This window comes from Oncorhynchus keta, chromosome 10 (assembly GCF_023373465.1).
Source record: "Oncorhynchus keta strain PuntledgeMale-10-30-2019 chromosome 10, Oket_V2, whole genome shotgun sequence".
Classification (NCBI taxonomy): domain Eukaryota; kingdom Metazoa; phylum Chordata; class Actinopteri; order Salmoniformes; family Salmonidae; genus Oncorhynchus; species Oncorhynchus keta.
This window is the reverse complement of record NC_068430.1, coordinates 36,885,685-36,902,983: the sequence shown is the minus strand read 5'-3', so window position 1 is coordinate 36,902,983 and position 17,299 is coordinate 36,885,685. Positions and strand designations below refer to the sequence as shown.

Below are 17,299 nucleotides of genomic sequence, written 5' to 3'. Positions count from 1 at the left end.
TCTATCAGTAGCCACTCCATTAATGTAAACAGGGCTGAATTTTTCTGGGAACAATAATAACTGCGCGCGCTAGCGGTTGTTCGAGGCGAGGCAAAGGTTGAAGATAAAATATACAGCATTTTTGACCTAGGGCAAAGGCTTCGTACAAACCTCAGGTTTGTACCTGAGGTTTAGGAGTGACATAAACTAAATAAATCTGTGCATATGGTTTTATAACAACAATACTACACTGCTGTCTAGATGTTGAACAGCCAAACAGGTATCATATTCTCTGTGACGTTCTTCAAACATCTGAAGACCCGAGGTAGGAGACAAACGTGTTGGGAATCCTCTATATACAAAAAGCAGCATAGTAGCAGAGGATCACTGATGGGAGAATGGAATGTTTGGGGCCTAAAACATAGTTTCCTCTCATGCATTTTCCAGTAAGTGATTTTGGACCATACAAATACAAAAAAAAGTCTGATTAAGTCTACTTGTGCACACTAGTTTCCATTCCCATTAGATTGCACTGATGAAAGAAAAACTTTTATTTTCTTTCTAGAACATTTTTCATTTATGCAATATGTAATTGTGGCTGTTGTATTGTATACTGGCAACAATAAGCAACAGCTAGCAGCAATTAAAAAGTGACTTTTGGAATTCACTGTCAAAATAAAAGCCCCCCAAAAAACCTCTTGATTTGAGTGTCCCTGTTTTGAGCACATGGGATGTGTCTCAGAGTTGGAGTGCTGATCTAATTTTATCCACTGTGGTCTATAAGGGTTAAAATAGTCAAAGTAAAAGCTAGGCAGATTCTGTGCCCAGTACCCTGCCCTGAACCTTAGTCACTGTTGGAGCCGGCCACCACACTGTACTTTACCTTGCACCTTAGAGACTGTTGCCCTACGTACATGGACATAGTCATTGAACACTGGTCACTTTAATAATGTTTACATACTGTTTCATCCACTTTATATGTATATACTGTATTCTAGTCATGGCTCATCCTATATTCCTTATTTTAGAAAATTATTCTGGGTAATGTATTTAATTTTTTTTATTTCTAAGTATTACTGTAGTTGCTAGAAACACAAGCATTTCGCTGCAACTACAATAACATTAGGAAATGTGTGTACGCAACCAATAAACTTTGATTTGGTCTAAAATTACTACAATAGTCCAAATAAAAACGAGGCAGATTCTGATTCCCAATTCTGATATATTTTTCCCACTAATTGGTCATTTGACCAGTCACATCAGGTCGTTTCATATCAGATCTTTTTCAGATCTAATTGTGCAAAATATCAACGTTTGGCTTACTCTGTAAACGCAGCATACAATGATTAGAATAGATCAAATCCTTAAAGTAAAATTCGAGTCAGAGATTTTATTTTGAAGTTTATAACGGAAGTGATCGGCTGTGTCTTCACTGCTGCTAGGTCCACACCAATTTTTTCTCTCAAATTTGTCAGCTTTCGCGAATGGTTTGCATTCTCTTCTACAGATTAAGGTTTGTACGAGACTAAAGGTAATATCTTGCAGTTTTGAACGATGACCATTCACCGATCAGCGTGGTTAAGTATTTAGTTACTTATTCACAGCATTGTCTTTGTGTGTCTGGAGATGATGGGTAGCGTTAGCTAGCTAACGTTAGCTAGCTTGCCGTAATTGATGCTGAGGAGGCCAGCCAGGTAACGTTACTGTTAGCCAGCTAGCAAGCGAGATTTACCATTGTTGTCTGTAAAGTCATTATTGCCACAACGGCTCTGTCATCTCGCAGCAAAAGAGAAACGAGAATGTTTTCATCTGTCAATAGTGTTAATGGTGACACAGCAAATTTGGAATAAAATGACCACATTAGGCTACAGCTGTTTTATCCCAGACATCTGTCAAATCAGCACCCAACTGCTCTCCTCATCTGACAGTGAAGAGTCGTCGAACGAGGACCAGTAAACACTGATCAGGGCCTTTATTATATTCTAGGTAATGGCGTTGAAGCAGGGTTAGCGCCCTTTTGATGATAATGTTAATAATACAATATTACTACAATATTTGTCACATTTGAGGTAAATTGACCTAAAATGCTGTAGTTATTTTTCCTTTTTCTTCTTTCCAGGTATTAGACTCATGGGCTCAAAAAGGAGAAGGGCTACGTCCCCCTCTAGTAGTGTCAGTGGGGGGGACTTTGACGATGGACAGCCTTCATCCTCAGCATCTTCGGTAGGTCGGAAAAGGAGAAGAACCTCAAATATTCCCACTGTTGATCCAGTAAGTCCAGTTAACAGCTGTTTTGTGTGTGGAAACGTTGCATTCCGATTCAAATATATTGTGTGTACTCAACTTCTCTGGTAATGCCTTTCGGGTTTAATGTCTTCCCCCAAAAAATGAATGATTGAATTTTGTGAACTCTAAATCCACAGTCACAAGTCAAACCCATGTGTAGTATTTGAGTGTTCTGTTCATAAACATTGTTGTTTCCTGTATATTGTTTTGTATTCATCCACTATGTTTTGCCTCCAGATTGCAGTATGCCATGAATTGTACAACACAATCAGAGATTATAAGGATGACCAGGGAAGAATGTTATGTGAGCTGTTCATAAGAGCACCCAAGAGACGGTAAAGAGGATGGTTAACATAGAATGGGTCAAAAAAAAAAGAGTTTCCGTTACTACGAACATAAGCCTCATTAAATTAACTTATCTATTGTGTTTTCTGTGTTGAAGAAATCAATCGGATTACTATGACGTTGTGACTCAGCCTATTGACATGATGAAGATCCAGCAGAAGCTGAAGATGGAGGAGTACGATGATGTGGAGCAGATAACGGCTGACTTTCAGCTCTTATTCAACAATGCAAAGGCATACTACAAGGTAATGTATAATAACAAACACATTTACTGGATTCTTTAGGTGAGACAAATCATGTTTACAAGGCATTGTTTTGTATGAAGGCGTTTTCAGAATAAATGCCCTGTCTCAGGCCTAAATCCTGGAGTTAACCAAATTAAAGGGAATGTGTTGCATGTCTGTAGTCGGATTCTCCAGAGTACAGAGCAGCCTGTAAGCTGTGGGACCTCTACCTGCGTACTAAGAATGAGTTTGTTCAGCGGGGGGATTATGATGACGATGATGAGGACGGGGACGATGCACAAAATAATCCTGGAGGGTCAAATGAGGATGAGGTAACACCAGTACTTCCGATGTAGCATGACAATTATTTTATTACACGATGACTAACCTGTCACACATGTAGTACGTGTAAACCCTCAAAACATAGCACAACATGGCAAATAAATGGAAGATCAGTTCACTCTGTTGAACTGTAAGTGTTTCTTATGACTGTGTTTTACTTTGAATGACAGAATGCACCCAATTGCCTGAAGGAGGTCCTTGAGCAGCTGCTGGATGCTGTGGTGACATTCTCCGAGCCCTCAGGGCATCTCGTCAGTGATCTATTCCAGAAACTGCCCTCTAAAGTGGTAATAGAACAATTATCTCCGAAACTGTGGCCTTTGCATATTTTTGTGATTTAATATTTATATATTATACCGTTTGATTTATTTCCCCTCAGCAATACCCAGACTATTATGCTATAATAAAGGACCCAATAGATCTGAAAATCATTGCCCAGAAGATACAGGTATGCCACCCAACCATCTGACTGAATGTACTGTAAGGGGTTAAAGTAACACTACGGTGTACGTACAGTATATCACTGGTCTATTCATTTTTTAGATGAGCCACTACAGAAGTGTTGGTGCCATGGCAAAAGACATAGATCTTCTGGCTAAGAATGCCAAAATGTACAATGAGCCTGGGTCACAAGTTTTTAAGGTATGCTGTCCTCACATTCAGAATTCTATGTCAGTTTTGTTTGTTATAACTCTCTCATTCTTATTCATTTAAGGATGCCAACACCATCAAAAAGGTATTTGCACAGAGAAAGACAGAAATTGAGCATGCTGAGCCAATCAAGTCCAGTATTCGCATCAGGCAAGTAACACCATAGACATGGTAGAAAGTAGACTTTACGAGTCAAACAAACAACATGCAACATTTAGAAGCATTTTCCCACGAATTAAACAGCTGTGTGTGTGTCAGGAACAGAAGGTCAGCCCAGGGAGACCGGCTCTCAGCTATTACCATGGCTCTTCAGTATGATAGTGATGACGATGGCATTCTGGCTGGTACGTCTCACTGGTCTTCACTTCACTAATTTAGCTGTTTTGGAGGAACATATAAGAACAGAGGGGACATTGCAGTGCAAAGTAAACTTCGGACTTCATCTGTCTGAATCAGTTGTCTCTCTCATTGCCCAGGGTCTGTCCACTATGACGAGGGGGAGTCAGAGGCAGAGAGCATGCACCACAGCATGGACATGAGTAACCCCATCTTCCAGCTGTACGAGGCTGTGCGTGGCGGCAGGAACAGCCAGGGCCAACTCATCTCCGAGCCCTTCCTCCAGCTGCCCTCCAGGAAAGACTACCCAGACTACTTCCAGCAGATCAGCCAGCCCATCTCCCTGCACCAGATTAGGTAGGCCAGCCATTGGAAGGACCTCTGCTAAATAAATGGCAGATTGTGCTGTTCCACAAAATAGGTTATTTGAAACAAATTCATGCAAGTGTGATTTAGGTAATCTGGCCTTCAAAATGTACACTACCGGTCAAAAGTTTTAGAACGCCTACTCATTCAAGGGTTTTTCTTTATTTTTTACTATTTTCTACATTGTATAATAATAGTGAAGACATCAAAACTATGAAATAACACATATGGAATCATGTAGTAACCAAATAAGTGTTAATTAAACAAATCAAAATATATTTTATATTTGAGATTCTTCAAAGTTGCCACCCTTTGCCTTGATGACAGCTTTGCACACTCATGGCATTCTCTCAACCAGCTTCACCTGGAATGCTTTTCCAACAGTCTTGAAGGAGTTCCCACATATGCTGAGCACTTGTTGGCTGCTTTTTCTTCACTCTGTGGTGAACTCATTCCAAACCATCTCAATTTGTTTGAGGTCGGGGGATTGTGGAGGTCAGGTTATCTGATGCAGCACTCCATCACTCTCCTTGGTAAAATAGTCCTTACACAGCCTGGAGGTGTGTTGGGTCATTGACAACAAATTATAGTCCCACCAAGCTCAAACCAGATGGGATGGCGTATCGCTGCAGAATGCTGTGGTAGTCATGCTGGTTAAGTGTGCCTTGAATTCTAAATAAATCACATACACTGTCAAATGCAAAGCACCCCCACACCATAACACCTCCTCCTCCATGCTTTACGGTGGGAAATACACATGTGGAGATCATCCGTTCACCCACACCGCATCTCACAAGGACACGGCGGTTGGAACCAAAAATCTCCAATTTGGACTCCAGACCAAAGGACACATTTCCACTGGTCTAATGTCAATTGCTTGTGTTTCTTGGCCCAAGCAAGTCTCTTCTTCTTATTGGTGTCCTGTAGTAGTGGTTTCTTTTGAACCTTGTAGAAAGTTGACCATGAAGGCCTAATTCACGCAGTCTCCTCTGAACAGTTGATGTTGAGATGTGTCTGTTACTTGAACTCTGTGACGCATTTATTTGGGCTGCAATTTCTGAGGCTGGTAACTCTAATGAACTTATCCTCTGCAGCAGAGGTAACTCTGGGTCTTTCATTCCTGTGGCGGTCCTCATGAAAGCCAGTTTTGTCATAGCGGTTGATGATTTTTGCAACTTCACTTGAAGAAATGTTCTAAGTTCTTGAAATGTTCCGTATTGACTGACATTCATGTCTTAAAGTAATGATGGCCTGTCATTTCTCTTTGCTTATTTGAGCTGTTCGTGCCATAATATGGACTTGGTCTTTTACCAAATAGGGATATCTTCTTGTCACAACACAAGTTCAAACGCATTAAAAAGGAAAGAAATTCCACAAGTTAACTTTTAACAAGGCACACCTGTTAATTGAAATGCATTCCAGGTTACTACCTCATGAAGCTGGTTGACAGAATGCCAAGAGTGTGCAAAGCTGTCATCAAGGGAAAGGGTGGCTATTTTAAGAATCTCAAATATAAAAAATAAATGTTGATTTGTTTAACACTTTTTTTGGTTACATGATTCCATATGTGTTATTTTATAGTTTTGATGTCTTCTCATTATCATTCTAAAATGTAGAAAATAGTAAAAATAAAGAAAAACCCTTGAATGAGTAGGTGTTCTAAAACTGAGTAGGTGTTCTAAAATGTCTTGAAAAATTTATTCAGGCTTCATAATTTTCTCAAATCAGTTGCTCTATGTTTTGTGTGGCATGACATGGCATGAGCTGTACAGTGTATTTCTACCCTATCCTTTTCCAAATGTGAGAGCCCTTAATTCCCCACACACAGGAACAAGATGAAGAACAACGAGTATGAGAGTGTTGATCAGCTAGACGCCGACCTCACTCTGATGTTTGAGAACGCCAAGCGCTACAATGTGCCTCATTCCTCTATCTATAAGCGTGTGTTGAAACTCCAGCACATTCAGCAGGTCAGTGGGTGTATGAGCTGCCAATGCTGAAACTCAAGTTCAAACCCAAGCTCTGCTGTAGTTGTGTATCAGCATCTGTATGGTTTTTAGTGGGCTGTAAAGTATCCTATGGTGATTATTGGGTGTAACATTGCTGGAGTATTAACTAACAATGAGATGGTACTGCTTCTTAGGCAATCTGGTCTCTCAGGCCTCTCTGGTGTTATAGGTCCCAGACATTGAAAATTGTGTTTTTCATCAAATTGGAAGATATTTGAATGGAACCAGTTCAAAGTAGTATGTAAACTGACTGTTGCTGGTACATTGATCAAGTTTGATCATAAAGTTACTGGTCCCGTCCCTATGTGCCAAACACTTGGATTCAGGAGGCAGGCACTACCAAGGATTTACTTCCGGCTTTATGCAACGTCATATAAAGGTAGCGTCTTATCGTCTTAACTCATTTAAATATGTACCGCCTTAAAACCTACACAGAACATACAACCAAAGATACTAGTAACCTTTAATCTGTGGTGTGACTGTTAGCTAGCAATCTACTTACCAGCATGCCGTCAAAAGCACACTGTGTTGTGACTGGATTCCATAGTGTAAAATTAAACTTACACTATTTTTATGAAGACATCTGACAGCAATGGCTGCTTTTCATTTCGGGGTGGACAGGCTGCACCGAAAATTGTGATCATGTCACGCGTGTGCAGTGCACATTTAGTGTGAAGTTACTTTATCAGTTGGGGAGAACATTCGATAGGTCTTGCCAGGAAGCTAATCCTGAAGACGGATTCTGTACCATCATTGACAGTGGATCTTGCAAGCGCTGACCATGATGTGAGTATTAGAGTTTGATGAGTCTGACACAGTAGCCAACATTTAGGGGGGGATCGCGGGTCTAACGTTAGATAATTCGGCTGTGACTGCTTTGACTTGTGAATTATCTATTTTCCATAACACACCTAATAGTCACTATATGGTTTTGGTTTTTCCATCCCTAAGCGTCCAACATTGAGTCTTAGAACTGCCAGCGCACAGCTGGCACAAAGGAAGGTTGTCCACTAAGGAGTTACGGTGTGTATAGTATTTTGTAATTTACCCCTGAAAATCACATTTTGCCATTCCATTGTGTGGGCTGTTGTCTTACAGGCTAATTCCCTCTCCATTTGTCTTTCCACTATCATCAAGCTGTCATGATAGACGTTTTAGAAAATTCAACATCCACTCCCTCTGCACAGCTTCCCGGGCAACCACTGCATCAGGAATGCTGTAATTCAAAATCAGCTTTCCCAAGGCAAAGAATGCTGTGAAGACAGACCCAACATACTGTAAGTCATAGTTATTAATTTAAAATCAATTGAGCATTTCAGGCATAGAAAAGTTTCAAAAACAGTGCACGACCAAATATTGCATACATCAAATTCAGTACTTCAAAAACACCAAAAATCACATTGTAGAATGAGTAGATCACTTCATCAATGAATTTATAGCATTATAAATCAGAACGGTAAATAAAAGGACATTTAAATTCACTACCCATTTAACAAACATTTCTTTTTTCAAAAACAATACAGGCTACGTAGACAGGCTCCTGGATCTCCTCTTCAACGAGGTCATCCTTGAACCAGCGCTGTATGTGGGGAAGCTGTGTGAGCTGTCCTTCCCAGGACCCCTGTCTGCCCAGTGTGAGAGGCCTGACAAGGAGGCCATGGTTGAATTTGTCTCCCGCTTCAATCTTGTGGGTGACTTAAGCCTGCTTAATTGAAGCGTGGTACATGGGTCCCCGTCCTCTCACGCTTCCTATCAATCTCTGTAGTTGGTTGTATTTCCTAAAGCCTAAGTAATTCACTTGTACATATGTTTTTTTCAAGCATTCGGTCGGGAGTGTTACAAATTGCACGAATCACTGGGTCTCACACACATGTAGGGCGGCCGGGTGACTAAATTAGGCTTATTGGCTCTAATACTTTATGTTATGTCAAATGATGTCTCACCATTATTTCTCATGAGTGTTCATGTTGATCAATATTTAGGCAATGCTGGCCTATTGTAAATAAATAAATGTCTGATCAATGCGTACAATTCTGAACATATTGTCATTTATAATGCTAATAATGCAGAGGCACCAATAAATTGTCCAGTACACTTATTGTATGCTGTTTTCATGTAATGACTAATTATTGTGAAGAAGCGTACCAGTGAACTTTATTCTGTAATTATTTACAAAACAATAGAAATTCAATTGTGTATTGCTGCTGTTTGTCGGATATCCAACAGTCCATGATCAGCTCTGTTGAGCATGAGAGCATTTTGCAGGGAAAATGGGTTGAGGCATCCCACTGGGCACCGATGTCAATTCAACGAATATTCCACGTTGGTTCAACGTCATGTCATTGAAATGACATGGAAACAACGTTGATTCAACCAGTTTGTGCCCAGTGGGATACTATTTAGGCTCGGGATGACATGTGACCCATTGTTTATCTTGTCATCAGTGACATTTCCCATTATTTACCTTGTTACCTGTCAATGACCACAAGGTTGTTTCAAAGAACTGTCAGTCAAGGCGAGCTCATGAATATAAGCTCCTCGCCCACTCAGCCTGTTCTTTCAGGCTTCCTGATAGTTGAGAGAAGGTACAATTTCTTCAAATCTGAGGTTTTTAATAGTGTAAAAATATTATGGGTGATGTTTTGGTCATTCAAAGGCTATTTTTACTTGGGAAATAGGATGACTGTACGGGACCTTTAAACATGGATTAGGTCTGACTCACTGTCTCTGTCTGTACGGGACCTTTAAACATGGATTAGGTCTGACTCACTGTCTCTGTCTGTACGGGACCTTTAAACATGGATTAGGTCTGACTCACTGTCTCTGTCTGTACGGGACCTTTAAACATGGATTAGGTCTGACTCACTGTCTCTGCCTGTACGGGACCTTTAAACATGGATTAGGTCTGACTCACTGTCTCTGTCTGTACGGGACCTTTAAACATGGATTAGGTCTGACTCACTGTCTCTGTCTGTACGGGACCTTTAAACATGGATTAGGTCTGACTCACTGTCTCTGTCTGTACGGGACCTATAAACATGGATTAGGTCTGACTCACTGTCTCTGTCTGTACGGGACCTTTGAACATGGATTAGGTCTGACTCACTGTCTCTGTCTGTACGGGACCTTTGAACATGGATTAGGTCTGACTCACTGTCTGTCTGTACGGGACCTTTAAACATGTATTAGGTCTGACTCACTGTCTGTCTGTACGGGACCTTTAAACATGGATTAGGTCTGACTCACCGTCTCTGTCTGTACGGGACCTTTAAACATGGATTAGGTCTGACTCACTGTCTCTGTCTGTACGGGACCTTTAAACATGGATAAGGTCTGACTCACTGTCTCTGTCTGTACGGGACCTTTAAACATTGATTAGGTCTGACTCACACCTGTGTTACTATGCAATAGTGTCTTGGGCAGTGTTCTCTATGTACTGTACCTGGTTGCAATCATTTATTTGGTGGATAGTTGCATGTTGTACTTATCAAAAGATAGAAGATGAAATAGTGGACCTGCCAAACCATGATGGCTTTTATGTCTGTGAGTGCACTACTTTTGTGTAAGTGGAGATTTGTTTGAGAGAGATGGGGAGAGTTAGAGGTGGTAGTTTATATTCATGAACGTGTGGGAGGAAGAGCAGCTGGTTGATATTGTGTGTGTGTTTGTGTGGTTTTCCTAGCTAAAGAGAACAGAGCTATTGAGGAGGGAGGACGACAGCATGGATGGGGACAGCATGCTCTCTTCTACCATGTCTGATACTGGCAGCACTAAGAGGAAGAGGTACGCACTACTTATTTAACCTTCTCAGCAGAGTTAATAGTAAATGCCAGGCTCCTGCAAAATAAAAGTCCCTGTACTTTTGGTTTATAAAATTATTGTTTTGGCCACAATATCATTGCATTGTTTTTTATTGATCCTTCAAGGCAAAGTGTCCTTCTTTTAACTAACCCACATCCCTGTGACCACCAGCCATAAGAAAAACACCAAGAAGAACCGGATGAAGGCCCTGTACTCCGCAGTGACGGAGGCCCGGGAGATGGGCACAGGCCGGAGGCTCTGTGAGCTCTTCATGGTCAAGCCTTCCAAGAAGGACTACCCGGACTACTACAAGATCATCCTGGAGCCAGTGGACCTGAGGATCATCGACCACAACATCCGCTCTGAGAAATACATGACTGAGGACGCTCTGCTGGAGGACATGAAGCTCATGTTCCGCAACGCACGACACTACAATGAGGAGGGCTCACAGGTGATGGGCCAACAGGGGTCAGACTCAGGGCAATGAAATGTGCTTACTAGATTATTTAGCAGTAACGTACTAGTGTCTTACCTTTAATAATGAATCGTGATTTCTAAGATAGAAACTACATTTCCATAATGTCAGCAGTATGCAGTGTAGCAACTGTCTTTGGCTCTAAATGCCCCTCAATTTTGCCACTGAACAATTGGCGTTGTTCCAGGTCTATAACGATGCCAACGTCCTGGAGAAAGTCATAAAAGACAAACGGAGGGATCTTGGCCCAACGCCTGACGATGATGACATGTCACCAAAGTTGAAAATAAGTACGTTGCTGACATTTTGGCTTAAATAATTCAGATACAGTACATGGATGTCATTTTAGTCTAGTAATTTCGCATTATCACTTCATCCCCAAAATAATAATACACACACCCCCTCTGTAATTCCAGGGAAGAGTGGTATCACGCCTAAGAAGTCCAAGTACCTGACCCCCCTGCAGCAGAAGCTGAACGAGTTGTACGAGGCGGTGAAGAACTTCACAGACAAGCGTGGTCGCCGCCTCAGCACCATCTTCCTACGGCTTCCATCGCGCGCTGAACTGCCCAACTACTACATCGCCATCAAGAAGCCAGTGGACATGGAAAAGGTCAGGAGCCACATGCTGGCCAACAAGTACCAGGATGTAGACGCACTGGTGGAGGACCTGGTGCTGATGTTCAACAACGCCTGCACCTACAACGAGCCAGAGTCTCTGATCTACCGCGACGCTCTTGTGCTGCACCGTGTTCTGCTGGAGACTCGCCGGGATCTGGAGGGAGGCGAGGATGCCCATGTGCCCGACGTGGCCCGCCTCATCCAGGAGCTCATCCGCAGCCTCTTCGTCTCCGTGCTTGGTCACCAGGATGACGAGGGGCGTTGTTACAGCGACTCGCTGGCTGAGATCCCCGCTACTGACCCCAGCAGCCCCGACAGACCGCCGCTCAACTTTGAGATCATCAGAGCTAACGTGGACCGGGGACGCTACAAGAGACTGGACGTGTTCCAGGATCACATGTTTGAGGTGCTAGAGAAGGCCAGGCGCATGCACAGGTGGGGCACAATTAGGAAACAGTGTTTGCCATTTTCTCTTTTATTTTCTCTCTGCGATATTTGGGTAATATCAACCATAGAGCTCATTTCTGTGCATTTAACAGTTAGAACATCCTATGAGATATTTGAAGTGCATGTGATTGTCACTCCAGGACGGACTCTGAGATCTTTGAGGATGCGGTGGAGCTGCAGCAGTTCTTCATCCGGATCCGAGATGAGCTGTGTAAGAATGGAGAGATCCTGCTCACCCCCGCCCTCAGCTACACCTCCAAACACCTGCACAGTGACGTGGAGAAGGAGAAGAAGGAGAAGCTGCCCAAGGAGATAGAGGAGGACAAGCTCAAGAGGGAGGAGGAGAAGAAAGGTATGCTCTCACTGACACTCTGAACCTAGCAACTTGAAGCAAGGCAGATAGATATACCTATTCCACCAATCAAAGCAGTGTCCAACAACAGTTACCCAGTGGCATCAGTTATAGGTCTTTAGTCATCATTATGCCCCTATGAAATAGTATTTATTGACTGACTGATTAACTGAGTTGAGTTGTGAACGCACAGAAGCTGAGAAGAGTGAGGACCCTGCTGGAGGGGCGTGGCAGTCTGGTCTCCAGCGTACCTACAGCCAGGACTGCAGCTTCAAAGACAGCATGTACCACGTGGGAGACTATGTGTACGTGGAGCCTGCTGAGCCCAACCTGCAGCCGCATATCGTCTGCATTGAGCGCCTGTGGCAGGATGATGCAGGTTGGTGGCTTTGCACAACCACTACTGAAAAGCATTAGTAGTGATTCTGTATTTACATTTTGTTGTGGAAATGGCCCGACTTGTCACATTCAATCATTCCTTTTGCTGTAGCAATTGTGCTGTCCTTTTGTAATAGTATTGCTCTGTGTACTTCTCTCCCCATTCCAGGTGAGAAGTGGCTGTATGGCTGCTGGTTCTACAGGCCGAATGAAACCTTCCATCTCGCTACACGCAAGTTCCTGGAGAAGGAGGTCTTCAAGAGCGACTACTTCAACAAGATTCCTGTCAGCAAGATACTGGGCAAATGTGTTGTCATGTTTGTTAAGGTACTAAGCTCTTTTCTATTTCCATTTTCATGTTCCAGCTCTTTCTAATATGGTTGAAGCATAAAACATTTCAAGTGAGTCATTGGCCTTGGCTTTTTGTTTGTAACTGATCCCAGGACTACTTTAAGCTTCACCCAGAGGGCTTCAGGGCAGACGATGTGTATGTCTGTGAGTCTCGCTACTCAGCCAAGACCAAGTCCTTCAAGAAGATCAAGATGTGGACCATGCCCCTGAGCTCCGTTAGGTTTGTCCCTCGGGGCGTACCGTTGCCTGTAGTCCGGGTTGCATCCATGTTTGCCCCTAAACAAGAAGAAGAGAAGCCTGCAGAGATACAAGAAGAGGGCAAAGCCTTGGACACTATGGATAAGGTGAGTGGTTAGAAAATATTGGGCAATTGGAATGAGATTAAATTGGATTAATATGTGATCCAACAGAGTGCAAACAAAGACAACCTATATTGCGTGTGTATGTGTAGGAGAGGGAGGATGTAATCCTGGACATGACCAATGGGGAGCCAGGCTGCCAATACTATGAGCAGCTCTGCTACAATGACACCTGGCTGAAAGTGGGAGACTGCATCTATATTCGCTCACATGGACTAGTGCGCCACCGAGTAGGCAGGTAGGGTAAATACAACTCTACAGACACAATTTCCAAAATGGGATGTGGCTTGATATGTAGTGATTATTTATTTAGTTGAATGAAGTGGGTTTTATTTTTATCTGCCAGAATTGAGAAGATGTGGATGCGGGACGGAGCGGCCTACTTCTTTGGGCCTATTTTCATCCACCCAGAGGAGACAGAACACGAGCCCACCAGGATGTTCTACAAGAAGGAAGTGTTCCTTAGCAACCTGGAGGAGTCTTGCCCCATGACCTGTATCATAGGTATTCTCTCTGCCCTGATAACAGACCCTATTATTGGGTTGATGATATGCCATGTTATTTTCAAATGTTGAGAAGAGAAACAAGTTTAAGTGCATGGGTTGATTGTATTTCACTGGGCATGTGCCATGCTTATATCCCTCTCTGTTGACTTGTTCCACAGGGAAGTGTGCGGTGTCCTCCTTCAAGGAGTACCTTTCGTGCCGGCCCACGGAAGTGCCTGAGGAGGACGTTCTGCTTTGTGAGAGTCGTTACATCGAGAGTGACAAACAGATGAAGAAGTTCAAGGGTCTGAAGCGCTTCTCCCTCTCTGGGAAGGTGGTGGAGGACGAGATCTATTACTTCAGGTGAGTGGCTTGACTTTTTACGTTCCTCAAGATACTGTCGCATAATCAGCAATAGTTAGAAACCATTCCACAACGTAGTAAAGCAGAATTGAGTGACCCTGAAAGGGGGAGTTCGGAGTCGGTCAAAAACACTCCTTTTAGTTAAGGTAGAACAGAACTCAACACCCAGGTGTAACTGCAGTCTATTCCACGTGTCCCGTACAGGAAGCTGATTGTGCCCCAGAAGGAGCCATCCCCTCTGCTGGACAGGAAGATCGCAGTGCTGGAGGCCAAGTTTGCCGACATGACAGATGAGGAGTTGGAGGACCTGGGGGAGGATGATGGGGAGCTGGGAGACACCTCCATACCCCAGCTCCAGAGCCCCATGGCAGGCAGCGACATGGACATGCCTTACACCCCTCCACAGGTCAGAGCAGCAACATACACTGGGCAAATGTGTGGTCATGTTGTGAAGGTAAAGCTCTTTTACATTTGTCTCAAAAGTTATTGGTAAGATCGTCGCACCCTGATAAAGACGTGTCAACTGAATTGCATGCATCCTGATTGAAACAAAACATGTCTCAAATGATTTGCATGTTCAAGGTGAGATTCAAGAAAAAGGCCTCTTAGCCATCCAGTTGGAGGTGTGTATAGCAATGACAGTAGAGAGATGACATGACACACTCTCCCTTACTTGACTGCAGTCCACTCCCAAGTCCATGAAGGGGATGTCCAAGAAGGAGGGCTCCAAGAGGAAGATCAACATGAGTGGCTACATCCTGTTCAGCAGTGAGATGCGAGCGGTCATCAAGGCCCAACACCCAGACTTCTCCTTCGGGGAACTCAGCCGTCTGGTGGGCACCGAGTGGAGGAACCTGGAGTCTCCCAAGAAAGCTGAGTATGAGGGTAAAAGATCTTACAAATGTACTTAGTCTGTGGTAGTTTGTTCAATGCCCCTTGCAGTAGTATCTCTGCAAATTCCCTTGCAAAAAGTTGTATTAGTACGTGTGTGTGTTTGTTGTGTTTGCAGAGCGAGCAGCTAAAGTGGCCGAGCAGCAGGAGCGGGAGAGGGCTGCCCAGCAGCTGGCTTTCCCTAGAGCAGGTACCCCAGTAGGGCTCTGAGGGTGGTTCCTCCCCCGACCCCAATGGTGTTGCTTTATCCCAGCATGACATGTCAGGTATCCCATAACAGAGGGGGATGCACCCCCCTGGGGACACTTGGAGCTGCAATAAGAAGCTGTACCCTTTTCATTTCTTCATTACTAATCTTTATTATAGTACTGTACTTTCCCCTCTTTTCAATGATACACTGCTTCAACATTTATTTAGAAGCTTACCAGTTTCACTGCATCATTCTACCATCAGTCTGATTGATTCAAGTAGTGCTTGTGATTTGTGAATGAATTACATGTGTATGAATGTCTGATTATGGATTATCAAATATCCTAAATCTAGATGAATGTTTAGTCATTTAGCTAGTGCATGATCTCTGCTAGCTAGTTGCAGTTGCATGTCGCACTGATGCATGCATCTGTTGCTATACCCTCCTCCCCAAAGGCATGATGGGTTCATATATGCCACACATGATGCTGCAGGACCTAGTTGACGGCATGTTTAGTATGACTGGCATGCCACCACATCACATGATGTTGCCTCTCTTGCCCCATCATCACCTAATGCCAGGCATCCCTGGGTTCCCTGGCATGCCATACCCGGGTAAGAGCACTTTCACAGCCACCCTACCTGCCACGCCACTGCAGATGCTTCCTGTATGCCACTCTAACTCACTGGAGGGGCTACCTGTAACGTAGGCTGAGGTCCTGTAGTGATACTCTGTCATTGAGTGATTCATCAACAGGGTCATGTATTCTCTGAAGTACCCTTACCTTGAATGCAGATTGTTGCTGAGAGGCTGTAATGACCCAAATTATTCTTTTTCTTAAAAGAGCAGTAGTAAAGTCAGTAGTACACAACACAATCCAAGATGGCCAGCTGCTGACAGCTGTGGTCTGGAGCGCTCTGTGATTGTTGATGCCTTCCTTACAGGTGTCAACGCGGGTGCCCCTGGAGCCTATGGAACCCAGGTAATCTACACTTCTATACAATTGTATTTAAGAAAAGCACATAGACTGTAAATGTTTATTTGATTAGTCACATCATTACTCACATCTGTATTTGAGTATGAGAAGTAAAGAGGCCTTTGATGTTTTTTTAGATGATTGGTCTTGGGCAGCAGGCCCCGCCACCCTATCCAGGACAGGGCCAGCCTGCCCTCCAGCAGCCCTCAACACCCATATTTGTAGCCCCGCCACCCAAGCCCCAGCGCCTGCTCCATTCGGAGGCGTACCTGAAGTACATTGAGGGACTCAATGCAGAGTCCTCCACCATCAGCAAGTGGGACCAAACTCTCTCAGGTGATTTCTCCTCACTGAAAGAAAGTGATTCACACCACAACAAATCTACAAATCACTTATATAATATGTCAGAGATTGATTTATCAGTAAATTGCCTTGTTGAATAACAGAAATGTATATACAGACAGTATTGTAATTTATCGATTCACCTGCATGGTGTATCGTGAATGCATGTATAATTTCCCTTGATACATTTTTGCATTAAGATCAGAGCAGAAGTATGTGAGTGTGATGACCTTGTGTATGTATGTCTTCTGTATGTGGACATGTTTGAGCAGCTCGAAAGAAAGATGTGCGGCTGACCAAAGAGCAGGAGAGCCGGCTGCCGTCCCATTGGCTGAAGAGCAAGGGCGCCCATTCCACCATGGCGGACGCATTGTGGCGTCTGCGAGACTTGATGCTGCGTGACACAATGAACATCCGCCAGACGTACAACCTGTAGAATGTCTGAGCCACTGCTCCTTACACTGTCAGACAGGAAAGCGGGTTTAGGCTCATTTAAAAAAGTGTTTATGTTGTTGTCATGTTAAAGTTGTCATTCGTTTGTAGAATGGTTAAATGAGCTTGCTTACTCTGTTCAAGCAGTTTTGTATTGACATCTTAATTGTTCTAACAAGTGCATTATTATTGTATTACATGTTTCTCTGTGATGGATAAAAGTTTTCATAAAAAATGAAGAATTGACTTGTTCTTGAAGGCTAATTTAGTATCTATACTGCAATATGGAACATTCTAG

The 17,299-nt window shown here is 43.3% G+C and overlaps 1 protein-coding gene across 1 annotated transcript; it reads left to right on the top strand.

Annotated features, from left to right (window-relative positions):
- The first annotated feature begins 1,352 nt into the window (after positions 1–1,352).
- Positions 1,353–17,243, top strand: LOC118388627 (protein polybromo-1-like). Its single transcript, XM_035777873.2, is given in 30 exon segments — positions 1,353–1,492; positions 2,099–2,250; positions 2,503–2,600; positions 2,708–2,855; positions 3,017–3,166; positions 3,347–3,463; positions 3,556–3,624; positions 3,720–3,818; positions 3,892–3,977; positions 4,086–4,171; positions 4,304–4,520; positions 6,358–6,499; positions 10,221–10,321; positions 10,511–10,790; positions 11,002–11,104; positions 11,231–11,870; positions 12,023–12,234; positions 12,428–12,613; positions 12,782–12,939; positions 13,056–13,307; positions 13,415–13,560; positions 13,669–13,826; positions 13,987–14,170; positions 14,375–14,576; positions 14,854–15,055; positions 15,180–15,251; positions 15,707–15,865; positions 16,196–16,233; positions 16,365–16,563; positions 16,842–17,243. Coding segments are annotated over 29 exon segments (4,818 nt in total). The 5' UTR covers positions 1,353–1,492; positions 2,099–2,109; the 3' UTR covers positions 17,015–17,243.
- The last annotated feature ends 56 nt before the right edge of the window (positions 17,244–17,299 follow it).